At 34.6% G+C, this 23573-nt stretch overlaps 2 protein-coding genes across 2 annotated transcripts in view; one reads left to right on the top strand and one right to left on the bottom strand.

Annotated features, from left to right (window-relative positions):
* On the bottom strand, positions 1-4219 carry LOC135072628 (hemicentin-1-like). Its single transcript, XM_063966630.1, has 10 exons — positions 4064-4219; positions 3698-3828; positions 3325-3529; positions 2748-2879; positions 1986-2174; positions 1487-1544; positions 1155-1413; positions 748-826; positions 501-617; positions 1-431 (listed from the first exon to the last, which is right to left on the bottom strand). The coding sequence occupies exons 1-10, from the start codon at positions 4113-4115 to the stop codon at positions 142-144; spliced, it is 1512 nt and encodes a 503-aa protein (XP_063822700.1). The 5' UTR covers positions 4116-4219; the 3' UTR covers positions 1-141.
* Positions 4220-10292: 6073 nt separating this feature from the next.
* The window catches only part of LOC135072623 (ATP-binding cassette sub-family G member 1), a 36409-nt gene continuing 23128 nt past the window's right edge, over positions 10293-23573 (top strand). Inside the window, exons 1-2 of the mRNA XM_063966624.1 lie at positions 10293-10419; positions 16805-17120. Coding sequence (XP_063822694.1) covers positions 16988-17120 — 133 coding nt within the window. The 5' untranslated portion in view covers positions 10293-10419; positions 16805-16987. The remainder of the gene's footprint in view (positions 10420-16804; positions 17121-23573) is intronic.

The raw sequence follows: 23573 nt of genomic DNA, 5'->3' as shown, positions 1-23573 counted from the left end.
TAAGAAATTCAACAGTTATTTAATTTGGAACGGTCTTCATCAATATTACAATTCAATAGTTAACAATATCTTTAAGAATATAACTTACACATTTTTCAGTCAAAAATTTACATGACTTACAAAACTTAAATTTTGATTGTTTTAAACTAATCTCATGAATACCATACAAGCAAATGCTATGACAAATATTCCACCAGCAAAAAATATTCCATAAAACATGGTATCCGTTCGCGCTTCCTCTACTGCATCTTTCGCTGACTTAGGCTCATCGTCTTCATCTCCTGAACCTTCTTCTGTGGTTTCTTCTTCTTCAGCAGTGGTTGAGGCTAGAACTGGGGCTGACCATGGAGCAGAGCCAAGTCCATTCACACCCCGAAGACGAATCAGGTACTCAGTTTCAGGCTCTAGCTCGTCAATCTTGACCTTGGCAACTAGAATTTAAGGTTCATATTTAAGTAAACTCGAAAGAAAATTAACAAATTAAAATGTATTGAAATTACCTCCATCGTTGTCAATTTCTTCAACCACGTACTTGATTGGTTTCGATGATTTCCAGTCGCTTTCTTTTACCCTCGTAGACTTAAGTCCGTCAGCGTTCAAATACTGGACTTCCATTACTGTAATCAATTTTATTGATGTGATTTTAATTAAACAGTTTTAAGCACATAATAACTCAGTTGTTGGAAATACTTCAAAGATAACTGTAAGAATTTGCCTCTGTAAGAGTTCTGCTACAAAAGTGCTTACTGTTTATTGGAAAGGCGAGTTCCACAGGCCAAACTACGGTTAATTCCACTTGATTCGCAGTAGCATTGTAGACGTTTATCTAAAATTAATAAATAAACAATATTAAAACTACTAAAAATATTGGGTATGAATGAACCGATGAAATACACTGTTTTATACAGACAAAAAGCTTTAACTAAAAAATTTTACATTCTAAAACACCTGAAACAAAAAACTAGCAATTACAACGCTTAATGTTTTGTCATCTTATCTTTTTTACATCATTATTGGAACCTTCACAGGTCACCTTGGAGGGATATAACAAAATAAAACAGTTTTTATTTTTATTTTCCCGCCAAGGTCATAATTGGGACTTAAGTAGGTATTTAAGGTAATTTAAACACCAAACACTTGCTACATACTCGTACCTCACTAGGTTTTCTAGGCTTCTCTAACTTCAGAACAGAAAAAGTTTTTGACATTTCACCAAAATTATTTTTCGCCTCGCACACGTATTTGACCCCATAAGTCAGTGCATTCGCAGTTATGGTCACTTTGCTTTTTGTGTCATCGTCCGATAATATGACCTTTTCTGGAGGGTAGTTCAATAATGTTTGCTCTTGAAGCTCATAAAACCATCTGTATGTAGGCACGGGGTAACCGCTTGCTTCACACTCGAATTCGACACTGAAAGTTAAAAAGTGTTGTTAAATAAGATTAAATTGCTATTTTTAAATATCTAATTCACATCGATACTAACCTGTCGTTTATTTTAGCGAATAACACCGTTTCATTGCCATCCACGAATACAGGAGCATCTAAAAATAGGAACTAATTAATTACGCAAATTAAGGAAGGCCATACTATTTAACTTTTTGTACTCACACCTATTATGTAAACGAAATCATATTGCTGTTACCAAGTGAATAGTCAGTAAAGCAATTAAATTTGTGTGCCTATAATTAGCATTTTTGCTGGTTTTTGTAAGCTGTAGGTACTAGTAGGTAATCCAAAATGTATTAGTAATTAATAATGAACCTCTTTTCAAAAAAAGGTTTCTGCAGGTTTACAAAACCTGACACTAAATGACTTTTCTTATATGGAGTCAAATTATAATGTTTCGAAAAAATTACACATCAAAGTCGCATAAAGGGGACGCTACCAAGTGGTGTATTGTGGTGGTGTTAAGGTTAATTACAAACTGTTTTTGTTGTTTGGGTTAGCGACTTCAGGTAGGTCAGACTTATACTTATACTCACAATTGACATTCATAGTGATGTTCCAGGTCTTGGAGACGCTGCAGTCCTCCATATCCTCGTGTTCCTGGATGGCCTCGCATGCGTACACGCCGGCGTCTGACGCCTCTACCGACATCACGGTCAGCATCCCTTGGAAGCCCTGATTGTTGAACTTCGTCATCACTTTGTACTTCGTAGAGTTGTTATCGTCTGTAGTGCATAACAATCTGGCTTCACTAATGTGAAATTATAAAACCGTACCTATATCAAAGCACCGAAGTGAAAAGCATTAGGAAATATTAGGCTGTACTTATAATAGGACGCAAACATAGAGATATAGAGAGATGCCAATTAATGCGCTGAGTTCGAAACTCAGTGTCGCATTAGAAATTCACACACACAAAGTAATCAAAATATGTGCTCATTATCCACTGCGGTTTCAGTACTAAACGTTCGAATAATCTTTAGTACTACGCAAGCAATGTAAACTATTTACATTATGACGTCGCTGTTGTCATTATTGCTTTCATGAGCAATGTGTTCTGTTTTTCGGCATATTGCTGCGACACCGACCTCGCCCCCTTGTCACATCTCCCTTTAGTTTCTGTGATCTGTGGTCGCAAACTAATTGATGAGAGATGACCTCATAAAATTGGCAGGAAGGCGCTAGATGAATTAGGTTGCTACCAACCAGCTTATCTATAATAGAAATCATTGGGCGAGGCCTATATTCAGCAGTGGATGTAGATGATGATGAAACACATTATAAAAATCTTTAATTACCTGCGATTTCCTCTCCATTCCATGTCCAAACGAGCCTGGGCTCAGGCTGTCCCCTCGCCTCGCACGTCAGCGTGTAAGATCGACCCTCGTCCACACTGACTTCAGCTGGAGTATCCACGAATGTTAGGGGGTCTAAAATGTGATAGTAGAAGATGAGGTCGATATTTCGATAGTTTAGTCATTATGTAACACAATGTAAGCTTATTTTCAGGATCAGAACAACACTAAAGGTTACGAGTTTTTAGGTCTACATTAGTATAATTCATACGCACAAAAAACAGTATGTGACAATTATTATTATCTATCATATACACTACAAAACATGGCAAAATATTGCCAATTTTAGGGTCGTATTCGGAAATGACGAGACACTCAAACCCAAATCTAACTCAAGAATGGATTCCGCCCTGTGATGACAGGCGTGAATTTATTTGGAAATTCATGTTTGAATTATCTTTTACAGTCTCTACTACGCAGTACCTACCTACTTATTATTATTCTGTATCTCTTGACTTGAGCAAGTTTCTCATTGACTGACTTTAAAAACGAAGGAGGTTTCCATTATTTTTTTACTCACCAATGACACAAATAGATATCGTCTCAGACAAGTCTCCAGACCGGCACTCGTATTCGCCGCTGTCCTCCACCCAGGCGTCTGTGAAAGCCAGGAGCAGGGACGGTATCCTGTCTCCATGAAGCATCTGGGAGAGATGCTTTTGCGCAAAAATCCTGTTCGTTTTTACCTGAGATATAGGCTTGCCTGAAGGATCTATCCATTCCACCTTAAAACAGAACAGAATCTCATTACTATAGTAACTGAAAAAAAAGCTTTTGGGGCTTGTATAATTTCCTAAAATTAACCATTAAAGGACATTGGATGTACTGATATTCTGGATCATTAACCACGTTTAAATTCCACTAGCAATTTCGACGAATGCCGATAAACTTACCTGTTGATTTTTATTCGAATATTTACAAGCTATCGTTTTGACCGAACCGGGCAGAAAGTAATTCCCATATTTTTCATACTCTACGGGATCAACTGATAGACTATTTATTTCCTTGACTTTAGCGCCATAAACTGAAACAGGAATTTTCCATTATCATCTTAACAAAACAATGTGGTACCTAAATGTACAGAGAAATTAGTTATAACAGTTTCTACCTATAAACCAGTATAAATACACGTTTTCTTTTCAAAATCTATGAAAATGTCAAACACAAAAATCAAACTGTCTTTCTATTTTAGACAAAAACTAAACACTAAAAAAAATCTCCTTCTAATAACTTTGCAAAAGTTTTTTCAGTCTACATACCTGCTCTGTAGAACATGTAAACAAAGACGACTACGTAGAATACCCACTTCATTTTGTGCCTAATTTCTCATATTTAATATTCACAAAAATTAGGAGCCCGTGATATTTCACCCGGCTGTCGCGACACACTGTGTCCACTCGCGAATATGGAGTTTCCACGACACATGCTTTTTAATTGGGGCGCAAATTAACGTTAATACGGGATATGGCGAACAATGTCAAATGTCCGGAAGTTCTGATGTTTTACTGTCTATGAAATTAAAAAGGTCACCTGAGTGGCTGTTATGTTATTATAATAATTTGGTAACTTTTTTCATTAAAAAGTTTCGGTTTATTTCCAAATTATATGTAAAGAAATTAGGCTTAGGCTTATTAGGTTGGCATTTAAAGATAGTAGGACCAACCATTATTTCTAGTGTTGTGGATTAAAAATTCATAAAACTTATTTTATTTTTGCAAGTAGGTTTTTAAAAAGCACTTTAACACTTCCCAGTATTAATAACCCTACCACTGTTTCGGGACAAGAAACAGGCCAGTGCTGAAGGACAGAAATTTGATGTCATCATTTTAATTTTTTAAATGTTCATACAAAATAAAATTTATAAAATCAGATTTATATGAAAATTAAAATAATTAAAATGATGTTATCAATTTTCTGACTTCACCAAACCATTTATATGCATTTAACATGGGCTAGTGTCGGCTCATATACCCATTTACCTAACACCCTGTATAAAATATAAACTTTTATACGTTTTACAATTCGTACAGATGTGCAAAGTATTGCTGGCTAATGTTGATAACAACACACCATAGTTCATAGTTTTGTCCTAATGTAGTTGACATTGACATGTTGACATTTTGTTAAATGCGCAATAAACGATTTGCCTAACTGTTGTCACACCGTCTATGCCCATTACCTACTTGCTACTGGTAAATCTTCTCTACATTTTTGTCTACAATACAACTCTAGAAAGTGTGGTTTTGTACAACCATGGACATTGACTTTATTACTTTACTAGTTTTTGCCCACGACTTCACCCGCGTGAAATTTACTTTGTCACAGATCGTCTATGATAGCCTTATGTTATTCTGGGTTATAAACAATAATACTGTACAGTTTCATCAGAATTCGTTTAGTAGTTTTTGCGTGAAAGAGTTACAAACATCCAGGACATCCATACAAACTTTCGCATTTATAATATTAGTAAGACAAGATAAGATGCCCGCTAACCCAGCTAAGCTAAATATGAATGTATGCTACAGGGATCGAAGGAGATTTATGCCCGTTTTCACCATCAATCCCTAAATTTTAAGTGACCCCTATGGTAACACATAACAGGAATTTAGTTATAATAGGGGTCATTTAAAAATTAGGGATTGGTGGTGAAAACGGGCATTAGGATAAAGGCAATAAAGGAATATTTTTTTTATAATGTAAGTTTAAATGTATTTATGGACTTCATGTAGAACAGATTTTTATTTTATTTTATTGACACTAATTGAAGTACTCTCAATGCAGTTATGTACATAATAAGATATCTTGGTTGACTGTATGATTGTTACGAATAACGTAAAAAAACATTATACATTCATACACAGATAAGGGTGTAAGTGCAAAAAGCTTTTTATCAGAAGGTCAGTGTAGTAAACAAAATAATAAGACATAAAACGCATCATGTTATTACTTTTCTTAGTAAAACTGGTAAACTTTTGTGAAGCTAAAATTTCCAGCCAGCTCCAATCCATAGTACGAGTATAAGAATATTTTTATTTTATTTTATTTATTGGTTTACCAACAATTATTGTACAATAATACATACTAATACATAACTACAATATAACCAAAAAGGTCATAATTAATACTAGGTAAGTACTAAGAGAATACGTTACCTAGTTTCCAAAAATTATTCTATTCGCCAAGTCTTATCAATTTTAGCTGTCAAAAGTATTATTATAAACGAGCAAATATTTGAATTGAACTAATAACCAACCCTTTGATATTCAAATAATAATTCCCTTCACGTTCGCACTCCGTAAATCATAACTTTATCCCGTAAATTATTTGTTTGCAAGTTACGGGGTTCCGGCTTAAAAGTTGGACGCAAATTCGGGAAGCAGACTTCCAATGCACATTAAAACAGAAGTTTGGTGACAATTTGAGTTTTGTTCACGAGTGTATTTTTTAGGCCAGTAGAATTAAACACAAAAATTGATTAAATCGGAAATAATTCCTACAAAAGATTTTTTTGCTTTAATGGCTTCATTGGTTGCCCATTAAGACTCTCCTAAGTTTTCGACTTCGACGGAGTTGTGCTTAAGTGGTGGGGGCCCCCGAAAGGGGCGTTTTTTCGGTTTTCCGGTTATTCCGCGTAAAGGACTTACCCTATCGAAAAGTGGTCTTCATGACGGTTAAAGGGCACTTAATCTTGCATTGAATAAGACCAAATTCATATGTTTTGGACAAACCGTTCTCGCGCTAAAGTTCGGCAAAGTAGAAAATATACGTATAATTAATGACCCTCTCCACGTCCAATGGCTGGTTACCCACATGCTTCCAAGCCTTGTAAAGGGTCGCCTTAACCAGTGTAACCCTAACAAGGCTCACGAGTTTGATTCGCTTATCCTTGTTCGTCCCAGCCGTTGCTTAACTGCGGTTGCTGCACCTCTTCCTGGCACTCTCCTGAACGACTCTGTGTTACCTAATGTGGCTGCCCCTCTTCCTTGTACCCTCCTGTACGATTTCATTGCTTAGCCATATGCCTGGTCTATTAGTCGTAGAGTGATTGTATATATCCTATAGCCTTTCTCAATGTATGAGCTATTCAACACAAAAATAATGATTTCAATCAAACTAGCAATTCTTAAGATTAGCGCGTTCAAACAAACAAACAAAAAACTCTTCAGCGTTTTAATATGAACTTGTTGTTGTTGATTTTTGGCGTCGAACCTTAGACCAGGCATACGGCTAGGCAACGTAGTCATGCAGGAGGATACAAGGAAGAGGGGCAGCCACAGTAGGTAACACAGAGTCGTTCAGGTGAGTGCCAGGAAGAGGTGCAGCAACCGCAGTTAAGGAACGGCTGGGACGAACAAGGATAGGTGCATCAAGCTCGTAAGCCTTGATAGGGTTACACTGGTTGAGGTGGCCCTTTTCAAGACTTGGAAGCCTGTGGGTAACAAACCATTGGACATGGAGAGGGTCATTAATTATACGTATATTTTCTACTTTGCCGAACTTTAGCGCGAGAACGGTTTGTCCAAAACATATGAATTAGGTCTTATTCAATGCAGGATTAAGTGCCCTTCAACCGTCATGAAGACCACTTTTTGATAGGGTAAGTCCTTTACGCGGTATAACCGGAAAACCGAAAAAATGCCTCTTTCGGGGGCCCCCACCACTTAAGCACAACTCCGTCGAAGTCGAAAACTTAGGAGAGTCTTAATGGGCAACCAATGAAGCCATTAAAACAATAAAATCTTTTGTAGGAATTATTTCCGATTTAAAAGCTAATTCTACTGGACTATTTAGCAGGAGTAAAAAAGACAAGTTTTCTTTATGGGTGTGTGACTTCGACAAACTTCAGGAAAATGTTTCCTTGAACAACTCCTGCCGCGTTGTGAAAAGACACTCAATAATTCCAAATTCAAGTAGGTATATATTCATGTCCATGCCTGTTATTGGCTAGTTTAAATTAATTGTAAGTTAATCAATTAAAAAAATTAAATAAGTAACTATCGTTTTCAATAATTATTGCAATCACAGACTTGACTCTATTTTATCTACCAAAAGTTGCAGGTTGAATTTGAGAGCCTGAGCCTATAAATAGAACTACATTAACTACATAACGCAGTTATTATATCACGCTATGTGAATACTAACCGCATTATACTTAATATAACGGATAATAAAGTGCTAACACAATTATTACGTTAATTTTTGTTAATGTACCACTAAGTTTGCTTCTGTGTTTAGCACGATGAGTAGGCTCTTCAAGTGAACGGACTGTCATAAAATGATACTTGAGTGTTCGTAAAACAAGTAGCAAAGTGTTAACAACTACTAATAGACCTAAAGAGTTTGAGATCAAGGTGAGGCGAGAAAGTCTAGCGGGAATTACTCATCTTTATAGGTGGAATTAAAGTGCCCACTTGAATGAATAAAAAGTACTATAAGAAAGATCACAAAAGACACGAGTGGATCAGAGAAAAGACGCGGGTCAGCGACGTGGTGGAAGAGATTGAGAACCGTAAATGGAGTTGGACAGAGCACATTGCACGGATGAACTAAGATCGCTTTGCCAGAAAGACCCTGGAATGGAGACCCCGCAACAACACCCGCGGCAGGGGAAGACCGCCTAACTAAACGGTGGATAGACGACATCCGGCAGCAGGTCGGCTGGATGCAAGTGGCCAGAGACAGAAGTCGGTCGAGGGTTGAAGAGGAGGCCTATGTTCGAAGGCGAACCCCCAAAAGGCTGTTATAGATAAGAAGATAGATAAGAATACCTGTTTGCCATATTATTAAGAGCTGTGGTTTTCTGAATAAAGAAAAATAAAATAAATGCTGAATTCTGAAATCTATCATCGTTAGTTAGACTAAACGTTTCACTGTAAAATGAACACTGCTGACTCTACCTTCATTCATGACCTACATACGCTCATCCGCAACATAGTTTTAAAAGTTAATTAGTAATTAGCACTTAGGTATTAACATTGGCTTAGATTTCACACAGTTTTACAGATAATTTCATAACAAAATAATATTTATAATAAATGTTAAATTATGATAATTTTCCTGTACGGAGATACTGTGATAGCTAATTAAAACAATGGGAATTTATCTTAATAATATTTATTTATAAATAAGCTATGACGAACGCCCTTGTATTGTTCCACTCAGTAGCAGTGCGCTAGTAGCTTACTATGTTTATCGGATTACTATTTAAAAAAAAAGGCTTACGATCTTTCATTGTGACCTAAAAAACTCACCCGAAGGTATACAGTGGTAGGGTTGATAAGGCTTGTCAATGTCAACTAAACAAAAGACAATGTTGAATATGCATAAATAATTTGACCACTGTACTAGATTTATTATACAAAATATCTTGTTGGCTGTCTTAATAAATAAAATAAATAAACATTGCTGTATCCAACCGGGTGTGCATTTGTATGTCAGTACATAGTATGTACCTAACAATATACGATGTACCTATTTATGTGCAATAAATGAATAAATAAATAAATATTTTATAAAAACCATATTTAGATTTTTTTAAATACGAAATAGGTAGGTACTAAGCTTTGAAAGACACTGTCAAACATTTATTTCATTTTGAATAAAAGTTTTTTAAATTAATAAAATAACTTTTACTCTTGACAGCCCTACTACAAATATTTACTAAACCGGTATTTCGTTGCACGGCGCACGCGCAGCCGCTAGCTGTTCTGTTTTATTTGTATTGTTTTTATCAAACCACGATGCTAGTCTAATAAAAATAACTGTTGCATTTGATAGTACAGTCGCCTGCACGTGAAATTATAAATGTTGTCCCAAAATAGCTCCTATCACAACTAAGTACCTACATAAAGTTACCTACAGGTTAATGTGCCGCCGTCCGTACATATAGACATGAAAACTTAAGCCAGTTTATTTAATGTTTGGTACTAAACCTACATTTTATCTTTCTTTCTTTCAATAGTGCCCTTCCTTAGCCTTCTTACAACCAGGTTTAAGAGCAAATTTGGTGAAAGTAGCTTCAAAACTTTCCAGTGTATTGATGCCATTGTTTCAGTTGACACATATTTATTAAACCGATATTTTTAACCCCTTCTTTGCATATTGAAAGCACGACTTTTTGTTATTTGTTAATTTTTTTTTTTATACAATATAATATTTACCTACTGTTGGGTTTCATTCATTTTCATTTTATTGCTTGACTTCGAAAATATCTGAAACATAAATAATTTTAGCTTTCATTAAAATTCTATGAAATGGTAAAAAAATTGAAAATCGGATAACCTAATTAATGATTTATAACTAAAATATCTCTTCATCGTTGCAGTACCATTTCACAGAATATAAAGCATTCAATAGCTCAAACTGTGGTTAAATAAAAAAAGGTTATTGTGTTTTTATGGTGCCCGCATCGCATTGATAAAATCAAAACATAGTAGGTATCAATTGAATGAATGGGCCATGCATCGCCATTACTCGCCAGTGCTACTCGGTCGGTGGCGGAGCGAGCCCGTGTCACTTTCTATTCTCGATCCGCGTTCAAACTCGCGCGTCGATAGCTTTTGTTTTTAATTAGTTTAAGTGGGATGACAAGTGAGGAACGCTGTTTTATTAAAAAGTAAGTATGTAATTAAACAACTTATATTATTAATAGTTATTTTAATAACAATTTATTTAAAGGTAGTTATTTAAAAATAAAATTGTGACGCGGCAAATACGAGCTTTTGTTAAATATAAACACAATAATTAATTTAAATTAAAAATATTATTCAGTGCGTATTTTCCTCCAGTCACGAAACAATAACAAACCACGTGTTAAGTTACCCTCAAAATCGTGTGACTCAACTCGAACTTTCTTTTTCACGTGTTTTTTTTTCGTAGTTACCGTCTTCGCTTGTGTACATTAATTTCTGCGTCTTTTTAAATGCTTTTTATTTCGGTTGACCCAATTCTTAGATGGAAAATAACAAAATTAGAAAGTGTTCTGTGTGACTATACTATGCCATTTTATGTAAGTAAGCACTTGATGTTACGATTATGCAACTAGAGTCGCAGACGCAAACTTTTAAAGATTGGTTCCTATCGGTTTTGCAGTTATTAAAACTGGTTTATAACAAGATATACCTACTTAGTTATAATCAATTAACCAGACTTATATTACGCAATAAAAATATTTATAAGTGCTCCAGTTACTCTATAATAGTTATTAGTGGAAATTCTGTTGGACCAGTCGTCGCTTAATTAAAGTAATTTCATAATTCGCGTTTTCTTGATTGTTTAGGTACTAATTAGGCGCGCAAACACAAATTGTCGTTTGAAGAAATAACAAATAATTAACTGGCATTATTAATAGTCACATCATAATTTAAGTTTGTTAGTTGTTTTGTTATTTATTGTCTAGAACTTTTTTTATTTATTTTATCTTTATACTTATAGTACCTATATTGTGGTATTGATTGTGCCTCACGCAGGACCAGTGTTGCCAGTCGGGTCTTGTCAGAAATTACCAGAAATATAAAAAAAAAGTAACCTTTTTGAATAAAAAGTAACCTTCATACGGGGGGGGGGGGGGGGGGGGGTGCGGAGCGATTGTGTAAAGTTGTTCATGTATGGAAAATGAATACAATTGATCATCAATCGTTCAAATTTTGACCATTCCATGAAGACTGAAAAGTGACCGGTCGTATAAAAACGTTTCATGGATTTGCGTTTTATTATCGAAAAACATTCGCTAAAACTCATTTTTTTAAACAAATAATAAATCAAATTCATGTTTAAATGCAGTTTGACATAATTTTTAAATTGTCACTATTAATATTGTTTACTGAATAACCTGTAAAAGTTAATTCTACAATTTCTGAAAAATCACCTAAAAGTAACCTTTTCATTAGTGTAACCTAAAAGTAACCAATGCAGTTCAAAAGTAACCTAAAAGGTTACAAAAGTAACCTTCTGGCAACACTGCGCAGGACCAGAGGGCGCTTATGTGTTATAGGGATTTTATTTACTTTTTAGCAAGAAAACACAGCGTTTTCATAGACGTCAAAAATATAATCAAAGACAAGATACAAGACAATACAAAAGAGTAAATTAGTTTTGACATATCAAGAGGAGGAAAGAAAAAGATTCGCTAATTTGATATCTTAATTATAGGACAGCGGACGTGACAATATTCATCTACACGTTAATAAAGAATCTTGACTATAAAAAACACATTACTTAATATCAAAACTAATTTAATTAAAAAACCTATTACCACAGATAATATGTATAAGTAACAGCACATCTCAATAAATATAGTTGCATCTTAATGTTATTGTAATAAGTCCTATTTTGATTTGAAAAAGCCGATATGCTATCGACTGTACATTTGCCATTGATTAGTTAATAGTTTCAGTCAGAACAATGAATATGGCTTCAAACCACGATCGATATTTTCAAGGGCTGGTATGATACAATGGCTGCTATGTAATAATGATAAGTACATAAATAATTCATATTATTATTGTCTATTAAGGTCGCTGAAGTCATATCATACGAGTACACCTACAACATAATGTTTACAAATTATAACATACGTTAACAGCACGTTTGTCTCGATATTAAAGTCCAATATTTCGGCAACGCGACATACATTGCAAAATGCAATATAATGCATTTATTCAATAAACAGCTGCAATTTGGCAATATTGCCTATTTAGTTTATCTTGCAAAACGTATGCAGGCACGAATCGGCAAACATTTCGAAACAGCCACTTACTTATTTCTCATATATTCGATAATTGAGTCGTCTAGTTTCAAAACCCGCTAAAACGCTCCTGCAACTAATTTCTGTTTATATCTCTAAATGATGCTACTGCAATTTTCTCATCATACTGTTCAATTATTTTCGATCAAAATACACTAAAAGACTACTAAACTAGCACTTAAAATTCGGTTTGTGTTACAAACTCCGCTAAAACGCCGTCCGTTTCTTTCAAAACCCTCTAAAAGTTGATTGACCAATGGTAGCACGGTATTTTGGTCACGTGACTGCGAAATCAGTATGGAGATTTTTTCATAACGTGCTTGCTTCATAATTTGTTCTTATCAAATTCCGCTAAAATACAACATGTCCGTTTCAAATCCCACTAAAACCGAATGTTCGTAACAAAATACGCCAAAATGAAAATAGTTTTCATTATAATTCAAATTATATTTAATTTAAAGATAAATAGCAATTACTGTTAGTATTGCCAGATGACAATAATAATTCGTATCATATTTTTTTTTGCCTAAGGCCAAAGCTATATGGATAAGCGGTTTTTTTCAATTTCTCGAAATCTTATCAAAATCGTTTTAGCGGGATTTGAAACTAGACGCCTCAATTTACGAATTGAGTGTTAACCCCAGGCAGCTGCAGTTCGAAATACAAGGCGCTTCTTGTTCAATTCGCAATCTGTATACATTCATAAGTACCTACTTACTAATATTATAAAGCTAAAGAGTTTGTTTGAAAACTTTTTGCGCTAATCTCAGGAACTAACTGACCCGATTTAAAAAAATAAGACTATTAACATCATCCAATATCTAATAGGAGCGGCGCAGTAAAGAAAAATGTTGCAAAACCGAGAAATGTTATTCAAACTATTTGCATGCGTACGAAGTCGCGGGCACAGCTAGTATAGAATATTAATAAAGATAACCATACTTGCTCACCTTAACTATCATAACACAGGTAAAAATGTTAAGTAAATATTTAGTTTGTAGGGAATTCCCTAAAAAAGGTGATCCCTTCTAATCATTATTTGCCTATAAAACCTACCTACACAGCGACCAAGCCAAGACCAAATAGCACATGATTTATCATAGGCCTTGATTATGAGATTACATTTAGAATGTTAACTATCAAGTGCAAAACTATTTCACAAGCTTTCTTCTCATCCTGAGACATAGTTTGGACGCAGTTATAATTATATAAATAATTATACACACTTTTTAACTAGCAAAAAACTAAGAAAAAAATCGCACTTAAAAACTTAACAGATAAAAAATTTAAGTTACCTACTTAGTGTAAGTGTATTCTACCTAAACATCCATAACTCCACTCAACACGTCATGGTATTTGAACCCGCAACATGGCATTTCGGTAAGCGAATCAACCAACGTGCAGCCGTCGCCAAAAAATCCTGTTAATTTATCTCGCAGGCAAGACAAACAGAGGCTAGATAAATAAATATTTTGCAACCTAATTACCGAGGTATAAATATTGCAAGAATTACATATTGAATATACAGCACATTAAGCTCGACATCTTATGCACGCAGTTTTGCAACAAACTGCAGAATCCGTCTGAAGTACATCAATCTCTGTACCGCTAACATCCTGTACCTAAATGCAAATCGGCGGAAGATCGTTTTCTACGAACGCTGAAAAAATCGACCGGGTTCGATCTACCAATCATTAGCTGTGTTTGTTACACCACTGGATATCCTTCGACCTCTGAAAGAACTGTAATTTACGTGTTCACACCAGTATTGTGCAAGCATTCAGGCATTTAGGCAGTGTAAAATCTTTCAGGTTACGGCCACACATTATGCGTTGGCGCTCTACTTATTTACTCGTAATTTCCTTTTAAGGGAGACGTTTTGATTATTGGGTTGAAACCCCAAAAAAAAGTAGGTACGATAAAATAATATTACATATTTAGATTCCGATTAAAGTAAGTTAGTTTCAAGGAGAAATCTATAATTTAATTAAACTGTAGAAACATATTAGACTAACATCATAATTTATTCGAATTTATTTTATAATTTTAATTAGGTATCTCATCCTAAACAAGAAATATCTTGATTATTTATTAATTAATTGGAAGGAAATAAAGGAGTATTCAGTAGAGATCTAGACACGATCGGAATTGTTAGCAATGATACAAACCAATCGCTTTATACAAGGCTACATTAAATCATAAAACTGATGCCAATTGATTCGCAATGCGTCTGTGCTCAATTGCTTGGTTATGAATTAATCAACAGACGACACCAAGTTCAGTTATAAATTATTTGATTTCCAATTACGTTCGATAAAGAACACTGAAGACATAGACCAGTAATTGGTTTCACCAGTGATTGTTACGTTAATATGAAAAAGACTTTAAGTTCGACTTTGCTGTATATATTTTATTGGCTAAAATATGATAACAATAATGAAACAGTTGTTACACTTTTTTCCGCAATTGATTAGGCTTATTTCACATTGCGACAATCACATCAGTGTGGTGTGCTTCATATACCGCAAATGTGTATTTGTATGAAGCCAACTTAAAATCTATAGAAACATTTATATTACTTTACGTGTTGCATTGTTTTTTAAAGTTAAACGGGAATTGCTATAACGTGTTAAGAACTTTATTTCTTTTATCCTTGAGAAGTTATGTCAGTTGCTCCAAGTTTCGATTAAAATGAGCAGGCGCTTTTCAACTGTTATTTTACAGCCTAATTAAAACCCTTAGTAGAAATTAACAACTGGAACGACTAAATTATAATTTAACATGTGATGAGCATGTGATTTTGAGTGCTTGTGGGCTGTGGCTGTGTAGAAAAGTTGCTATTCAAATCTAACTAGCTTATAAAGATTGATTACTTCATATACTTATGATGATAAGTAGTAGCTTAAAGCAGTGAGCTTTGAATCTATGTGACCAAACTAATAAATTGTATAGGTAATCTCTCTAACTCGAACCCAGACGCTCCAAGTAGAGTCTCTCTCCTAGCACTGGACCATGAAGCAGTCTAACGCAATTATGCTATATCTTTTCCTTTGATCCTACTTTGAAGTACTTTACAGTACTTATTATTGTTTATAGTTCAAAATAACATACAGGCAACATTTATGACGATCTGTGACAATTTGATTTGAATCTGCGGGTGAAGTCGTGGGCAAAAGCTAATTAATATATAACAAATAATATGTTCCACTTTGGACCCTTGCATGTTTTCCTAATACGACGATAGCAGAACCAAAATGCAATGTTAGCATTGCTCGAATTGCGCAAGCAACCGTGCAAAGTCAGATTTTGAGGGGCGTTAGCCGTCTAACCTAGATAACACTTGAATCGCAATAGCTGACATTGTTATTGACATTGTGGTCTAATTTCTACCGGAATGTAACATTCATAACATCCACAGCACGCACGTACTCGTAAAAGTACGTAATAACGCCGAGTATTAAGAAGTTTCCAAAATGAAACCTACCACGAAAAATACATGTGGAAATACTAAGTAGGTACAGTTAGAGCTTATTTCACGGTTGCCAGAGCAACTGAGTGCGCCAGAATTTAGACTAAATTTTAGTCATAATACAATAATCAAGAGATGCTATTTTAGACAATAGTTAAAGGTCGTTACATTGACCTAGAGCACTCGGGTGGATACATCGCTACATTTTACTTAACTGATTGCTGACGGAAAGTAAAGTAACTAACTGGCTGATAAGTTTAAGCGCCATGTTAAAAAATATTTTGTATGATTCAGAGGGCATTGTTTTTTCCTGGTATCACAATACCAAGGGTAATGTGACTGATATGATATAAAAAATACATTTAAATCAATATTACCGCTGCGCATTTTTTTTTTTAATAAATTGACTAAGCTTAAATATGTTGATATTATGATATATTCAATTTAAATAACATAATTTCAAAGTGCATGGGCATAATTGTATTGTTTTATGATTCCTTTTATGTGCCCACTACAGTTCCTAGTCACATAAAGGGCAAGGGAGTATGTCTCATTAGAGGTGTCAGCTTACTTACATTAATTAGCATTAATCGGAACATACATCCCTACAGAGAGTATAACATTCTTACATAACATGATTCATTAATCCTACCTATCATGATAACTCTACTCATTGAGCGCGTGTTGTGATGAAAGTTTTCGCAATATAAACAGATAACGTTTACTAATTAATAATAATCTAATGTCTGGCATAATGTTTACAAATAACGATAATGTTTTTTCCAGGGACGCGTCGAGTGGATTATTACTGACAGGAACTCGATAAGGGACTCGAACTAGAAGTTTCTTTCTGAATCACTGCCGCGAATGATAAGCTGTGAATGCTGTGATCAGTCAGAGTGGAACGGTCGAGTGGGGCGAATGGGAATGCGAAGTGAGAAGTGACATCGAAGTGCAGTACAGTCGAAGATGGCGCCAATCGATTTCGACGAAACCGGCAACAACAATATCGTGCCGCTTCTTCCGAGAAACACAGTGCAGCTCGAGTTTAGAAACATAACATGCTCTATGAATTCATTTTCAGTCAACAAACTTCGTTTCGGTGAGTAATTGTTGTGTCATTAGAAGTACGAGTATTTTAAGAATGGTTGAGCATCACTTGGAACGACTAAACCAATTTGGATGATTTATTTTAGTAGTGGTCATCTATACGTATACTTATAATAAATCTGTAGAGAGGTCAATTCTGTACATGAAATATATTTTCAAAATAACTATCAGGGGGTGATAAGTGATCGATACTGATGCCAAAAATGCAATCAGTAAAATTTTTGTCTGTCTGTCTGTCTGTATGTTCCTTATAGAAACAAAAACTACTCGACGGATTTTAACGAAACTTGGTACAATTATTCTTCATACTTCCAGAAGTATGAAGAATAATTGTACCTGCCCAGGCAGGTTATAGTATACTTAGGAATTCCCACGGAAACAGGAATTAGCAGGAAAATCCTTTTGTATGAAAAATCTAAACCGCTTAAGTTAGACGCTTGAAATTTGGTATGTAGGTACCTTAGTAAACTTAAAGCTTAGTTACAACAAGGAATTCCCGAAATTCCCACGGGCACGGGAATTAGCGGAAAAATCCTTTTGTATGAAAAATCTAAACCGCTTAAGTTAGACGCTTGAAATTTGGCATGCAGGTCATTGCAGGTACCTTGGTAAACTTAAAGCTTAGTTAAACAGGATATTGCAAAATTCCCACGGGAACGGGAGTTAGCGGGAAAAAACATTTGTATGAAAAAATGTTAACCGCGTAAGATAGATGAAGGGGGTAAAACGGGATCCACGCGTACGAAGTCGCGGGCGGCCGCTAGTCATTGTTAAAACTAGATTTGTATGAAAAGACAATTAGAAGTCGGAAATTTTAATGATAATGTAAGTAGGTATTTGATTAAAAAAAAATACTTTTAATTATTTACGGATTTTAAATGTCAACAGATTGTTGCAATTCTAAATTCGGTCATTACAGTTCATTACACTAACATATTTTATGCCCTCAGCTGGCCTCGTACCTGCAACCTTAGATTAATAAAACCTAGATGGATAGTCTTCATACAAACGCTTCGTCAAGAGTGAGGCAAAAATCTTATGTCATTAGTGTCAATTTTGTTGGGGAGTGTAGACAGTGAAGGCGATTTTCCCGAAAGTAGGGAAATTTTTAATACGTTTTTAATTATTTTATAATTAACAAAAACAAAACGCATTACGTACTTACTTATTTATTGAATTCAAAGTACCTACCTACCTAATAAAAATAAGATAAATCGACTTAAAAGTCTCGATTTCATAAAAAAGGAAGTGTATTTGTACGGCGAACAATTGGGAAATAAATCTTGTTACTGGTATCATTCCCGTATTTAATTTTTGAAAGCCAAATTCAAGCAAAATAAACGTCGAATTGTAGTACTTACTTATGAAATGTAACACTGGTCACTTTCTTTCGTTTTTCTGATGTATTTTAGACACCCTTTCACAGCACAAACCGTTTTAATTAATTAAAATTCGTCCGACGTGTTTACCAATTTTTCACTTTGACAGTTCATGTGACGTTTACGGGTGAGCCGTGCCGGCTCCCTAAAAACTGCCTCACCTTTCGTGCACTGACTATCTATCTAGGTTTTATTAATCTAAGCCTGCAACTCATACAGACATTATCGTATCAATATAACATTTTTTAATACGAAATAATAAAGACTAAGCGCGTAAAAGTTAATCTACTCATGTCATGCTGCGACTCATAATAATGATTGTTACAATACATACGGTAACGTCTCATCGAAATCTGTAACATCATAAGACTATTGTTTTGCAACAAAAGTGAACTGGACAGTCGGTATTTGTAATGATAACGAAAGTTTCAGAAGTAAACATTCCTGTTTCGGATTTGCATATTAACAACAATCCTCCATTGCAAGTACACATTGCGAATTTATATTACCTTAACCAGCTGAACTCCGTACTAAATCGTCAATGTTGACGTCTCTTGTCAATTTGGTTTCTTACAAACCGGTCGCCTAAGATGAGGCAAGGAGCGCTCACTTTCCAGCTGTCAGTGGGTTAAGTAATACCATATCGGCGCACGCGCAGTTTTTGCGTGATCCGAAAACAAAGACAATAATATGCGTCATCGTCTGCACTTTCAACTTTCTTTGCAATGTACACAGAATAGACACACATAATTTACATAGTTACTCAAGTATTGCAGTATTTGTACATAGAATATAAAATTTTGCTTAGTTATTCAAGCTTTCGCTTTCAATGTTGCACACATTGTTTCTCGCGACAATATCTTCCTTAAAAGTGTATCTGCATACACATGACTGTTTCTTCTGCTTACATCGAACACAGATTAAAAAAAAGTTTAAACTTATTTGAACTAATAACAAAACTTCTTTCAGGTGATTGAAAATATAAAAATCGGGAGAGTAGAATAAGTTTAAATCGAGTTTTATTACAAAGACATAAAATATTACAAACAACAACTAACAAGCAATTAACTTTTGTAGTCTTTTTAAAACATCATTAACTTAACCTAGTACAAGGTCTCGTCAACGAAGTTACAAGGTTACCCTTTACTCAATTATCTAATTGTTTTATCGAACTTTTCATTCATGCTAATATAAATATTTGGAAAAATACCGAAGAAAGTCTCATCAAAATGTAAATATTTACTCATATCTATGACCTAACTTTCATTAATATGTTCTTATAATCCAGCAATAATATTTATCAAAGTAAGCAGCTTTACAAGTACATAAATAAATGTCATCTTATTTACATGCTCGTACGCATATAAATTCTTAAAAAATGTTTTTGCCAGTCTATTACTACCTTTGGACCATAATTATGTACTTACCGAAGAACTGAACTTTGGACAGAACCAAAGAAATGGGAAAAGACAAGTTAAGTAACTTTTTCAATTAATTTTAAAATTTACGTATAGAGTTAAAAATGTAAAATCACCTTTTTAAGAACAACAATAACCATAACCGGTGTTTTTGTGTGGAGCTTGACAGACTTTTAAGTTAAAATAAGTTGGTGCAACCCAGCCCAGCCTTATTGTACGTACGACCAAAAAAATATTTGACTAAGTTGGATACCTATTAAAAAAATGCACCTAGAGACCGAATGAAAATCATTTTATTCATCCTTGCAATTTGCTACCAAAGCATTAATTTAGCAAATCAATACAATGAAACATATTATAAAAAAGTGATGTACCTACTACACGATACTTCAAATAAGTGACAACTTACAAATAAAGTTTAGTACACAATTTGAGACAACATTTGTGACATGTACACACGTTGTATTTAATTCATCTCGTGCAACACTTTATCAGGTATTCCTTGACATTGTTACTCGAGTAGTCAAATATTGGCAGTGCCACCGTTATTATGTGGTAATGGTGTGAATTTCCACGCTTCTACATAAAATATATCGGCGTTAGTCACGCTAACATACCGACACACTTGTTTTTATTGATCAAGCATTCAAAATAATTGACACGAATATTTAGGTAGGTATTAAATAAATAGAATAGAAACTTTAAAAATCAAACAAGTATCTACAATATTTACCCCAAATATTAGAAGTATGTCATAAAACCATTTCTTTGTCTAACACTTATGTGAAGATTTAATAATCTCTTACTGCACCAGTGTAAATTGTAAAAAAGTGGGCAAACATAAAATATTAAAACAAACTTTTTCCAAAATGTCACAACATAGATTTACGCGTTTTTGTTGGTGTCATTTTGCTATGCATGTTGACGGGATTACAAAACATATCTATGTCGACAGTTAATATTATGCCTGAGCCACTGTGAAGAAATATTTCGCATATTGCTGGGTATTTATCTATCCATTATGAGTCATGTCAACATAATATTTCAGAAACCTAGTCTTCGTGACCATTAGCAACTCTTTCGTTGTGCAGGCCGCTAACATTTTTAGTTTTAAAATAAAAAAAGTACATAACACTGGCCGCAAATACTGCACAGCCATGATGGAAAAGAAAAAGTAACAAAAAAAACAAAATACAATCGATGAAATTTAACTTAAAATAAAACAAAGTTTTAAACGCATTTTAATGCGTATGTATGTAATAATAAAATTGTAGTCAAATGATATGATTATTTAGGCCGAAATTGACAATGATAATAAATAATTAATTGCAATCATTGACGTGAAGAAAGATTATTTATTTACCTACAGTCTATTAGTTGATAAAATAAATTGAATTTATGTAATACTAGCGGCCGCCCGCGACTTCGTACGCGTGGATCCCGTTTTACCCCCTTCATCTATCTTACGCGGTTTAGATTTTTCATACAAAAGGATTTTCCCGCTAATTGCCGTTCCAGTGGGAATTTTGCAATATCCTGTTGTTACTAAGCTTTAAGTTTACTAAGGTACCTGCATGCCAAATTTCAAGCGTCTGACTTAAGCGGTTTAGATTTTTCATACAAAAGGATTTTCCCGCTAATTCCCGTTCCTTTGGGAATTCCTAAGTATATTACTATAACCTGCCCAGGAGTACGAAGAATAATTGTACCAAGTTTCGTTAAAATCCGTCGAGTAGTTTTTGTTTCTATAAGGAACATACAGACGGACAGACAGACAGACAAAAATTTTACTGATTGCATTTTTGGCATCAGTATCGATCACTAATCACCCCCTGATAGTTATTTTGAAAATATATTTCATGTACAGAATTGATCTCTCTACAGATTTATTATAAGTATACAAAAAAATATAAATTGCACGATGGAAAACCATGTGGTAAGATTATTTTATTACTTTATCAGTTAAATTATGTTATTGATGTAAGATGTAATTATTTTAATACTAGTGGCCGCCCGGGACTTTGTACGCGTGGATCCCGTTTTACCCCCTTATAAGGATTGAATTTTCCAAAATCCCTTCTTAGTGAACACCTACGCTCTAAAAGGAACACAGTACTTATGTTTTAGTAAATATTCTTTCCGATCTTATAGCAGCTGCTTTAAAGCTGCTTTAAGACCTCTTAGACCTATCTTTTGTTTTAGATTCAAATTCTAGCAAGATCTATATTTTAAGCAAAATCCATAACTGCACAGAAACCGTAACCACACCGTAACTTAAACAAACCACATGATGTAGGTATTTTAATTATACTAGAACCAAAATTTTATATTTATTATAACGTGGGCTATAAATTTTATACATGGTCTACGTGACCATTCGCTTCTCAACTGTATCGACTTTACCCATGTAAAAGAATGTCTTATTCTTGTTCCTGTTCCTGTTCCTAATAAAAGGATTAGGATATTTTTATGGTTCCTGGTCAAAGAATTTCTCGTAGCTGCGTATACGCACGTACACACATGGCAGACAATAAAATATAAGGTACTATTTAACTGCCAACAAAATAAATATTCAAGAATGAAGTTTCATTGACATGAATCATACATGTGAATGTTTATTAGTATTACGAGTGCATGCCAAAGTTGTACACACTTTAATACTTATAATTATTATTTTTATCTGGAACCGGTCTACGTAGATGTCTAACATCAATATCAGTCAATAAATATCAATATCAGCATCAGTATCAGTATAGCATCATTGGCTTTGTTATGGTGGCATTTCAATAATATTATTGTCAATGAATTTTTCCCGAATAATACTTAGTTCTCAAACCAGTTCTTTCAATATTTGATTTGATATTAGTCAAACATAATTTTTTAATTGGATTCATACGCTATTATTAATATTTCGCAAAGTCTGCAACGCCGAAACACGCGGCTAGTGGAGCCAAGGGTTTCGTATCGTATCGTAGGTATAGTTAGTGTTGTACTCGTGTGCATTGCAAATAGTGAAACGCATCAGCGAGGACTGATGCACGCAATTCTAATTAGTGTTGCAGTTACCCAAATACATACAAATGCAGCGAACCAGAGAAAGGGATTCGATGAGATAATGGACCATCATTTATTACAATATAATGGACCCGTTGTAATCGTGACAGCAATCCTTTTACGTTGGATACGGCGCTTTATATAGGGCGCCCTTGACCTAAAAGGCTTTCTAGAATGTATGGAATTTGACAGGTACCTAAGCAATAACTTAAATTAGAAACAGACGTCACTACCAGACCTGGGGAATTAGTGGGCTACTGTTATTATTATTTCATAGATGATATACTTTTGGAATATATATTTTACTAGCGGCCGCCCGCGACTTCGTACGCGTGGGAGGTACACGTCCACGTTTTACTCTATTAGGGGTGGAGTTTCGTAAAATCCGCTCTTAGCATCTATAGCGCATACATTTTAAATTTCAACTGTCTTACTTTAAACACATAGGACTTTCATAATATAAACTTCCAACCCTCCTTTTATCTCCTTAGCCCCCGTAGTTGATTTCTAATGATACATTTTCAGTATATGTACCACCACCACCACCACCATTTCAGCCATAGGACGTCCACTGCTGAACATAGGCCTCCCCCA

This window comes from Ostrinia nubilalis, chromosome 6 (genome assembly GCF_963855985.1).
Source record: "Ostrinia nubilalis chromosome 6, ilOstNubi1.1, whole genome shotgun sequence".
Taxonomy (NCBI): domain Eukaryota; kingdom Metazoa; phylum Arthropoda; class Insecta; order Lepidoptera; family Crambidae; genus Ostrinia; species Ostrinia nubilalis.
Note: the sequence above shows the minus strand (reverse complement) of the source record. Positions and strands in the feature narration are given on the sequence as shown.

What these genes read in the sequence shown, in the direction of transcription:
- LOC135072628 (XM_063966630.1), bottom strand. Translation starts at nt 4,115, where the DNA reads ATGAAGTGGGTATTCTACGTAGTCGTCTTTGTTTACATGTTCTACAGA. An exon ending in CATCACTATGAATGTCAATT is followed by an intron (nt 1,545 to 1,985) that starts GTGAGTATAAGT and finishes TCCTATTTTTAG; the next exon opens with ATGCTCCTGTATTCGTGGAT. An exon ending in AGCCTAGAAAACCTAGTGAG is followed by an intron (nt 827 to 1,154) that starts GTACGAGTATGT and finishes TATTAATTTTAG; the next exon opens with ATAAACGTCTACAATGCTAC.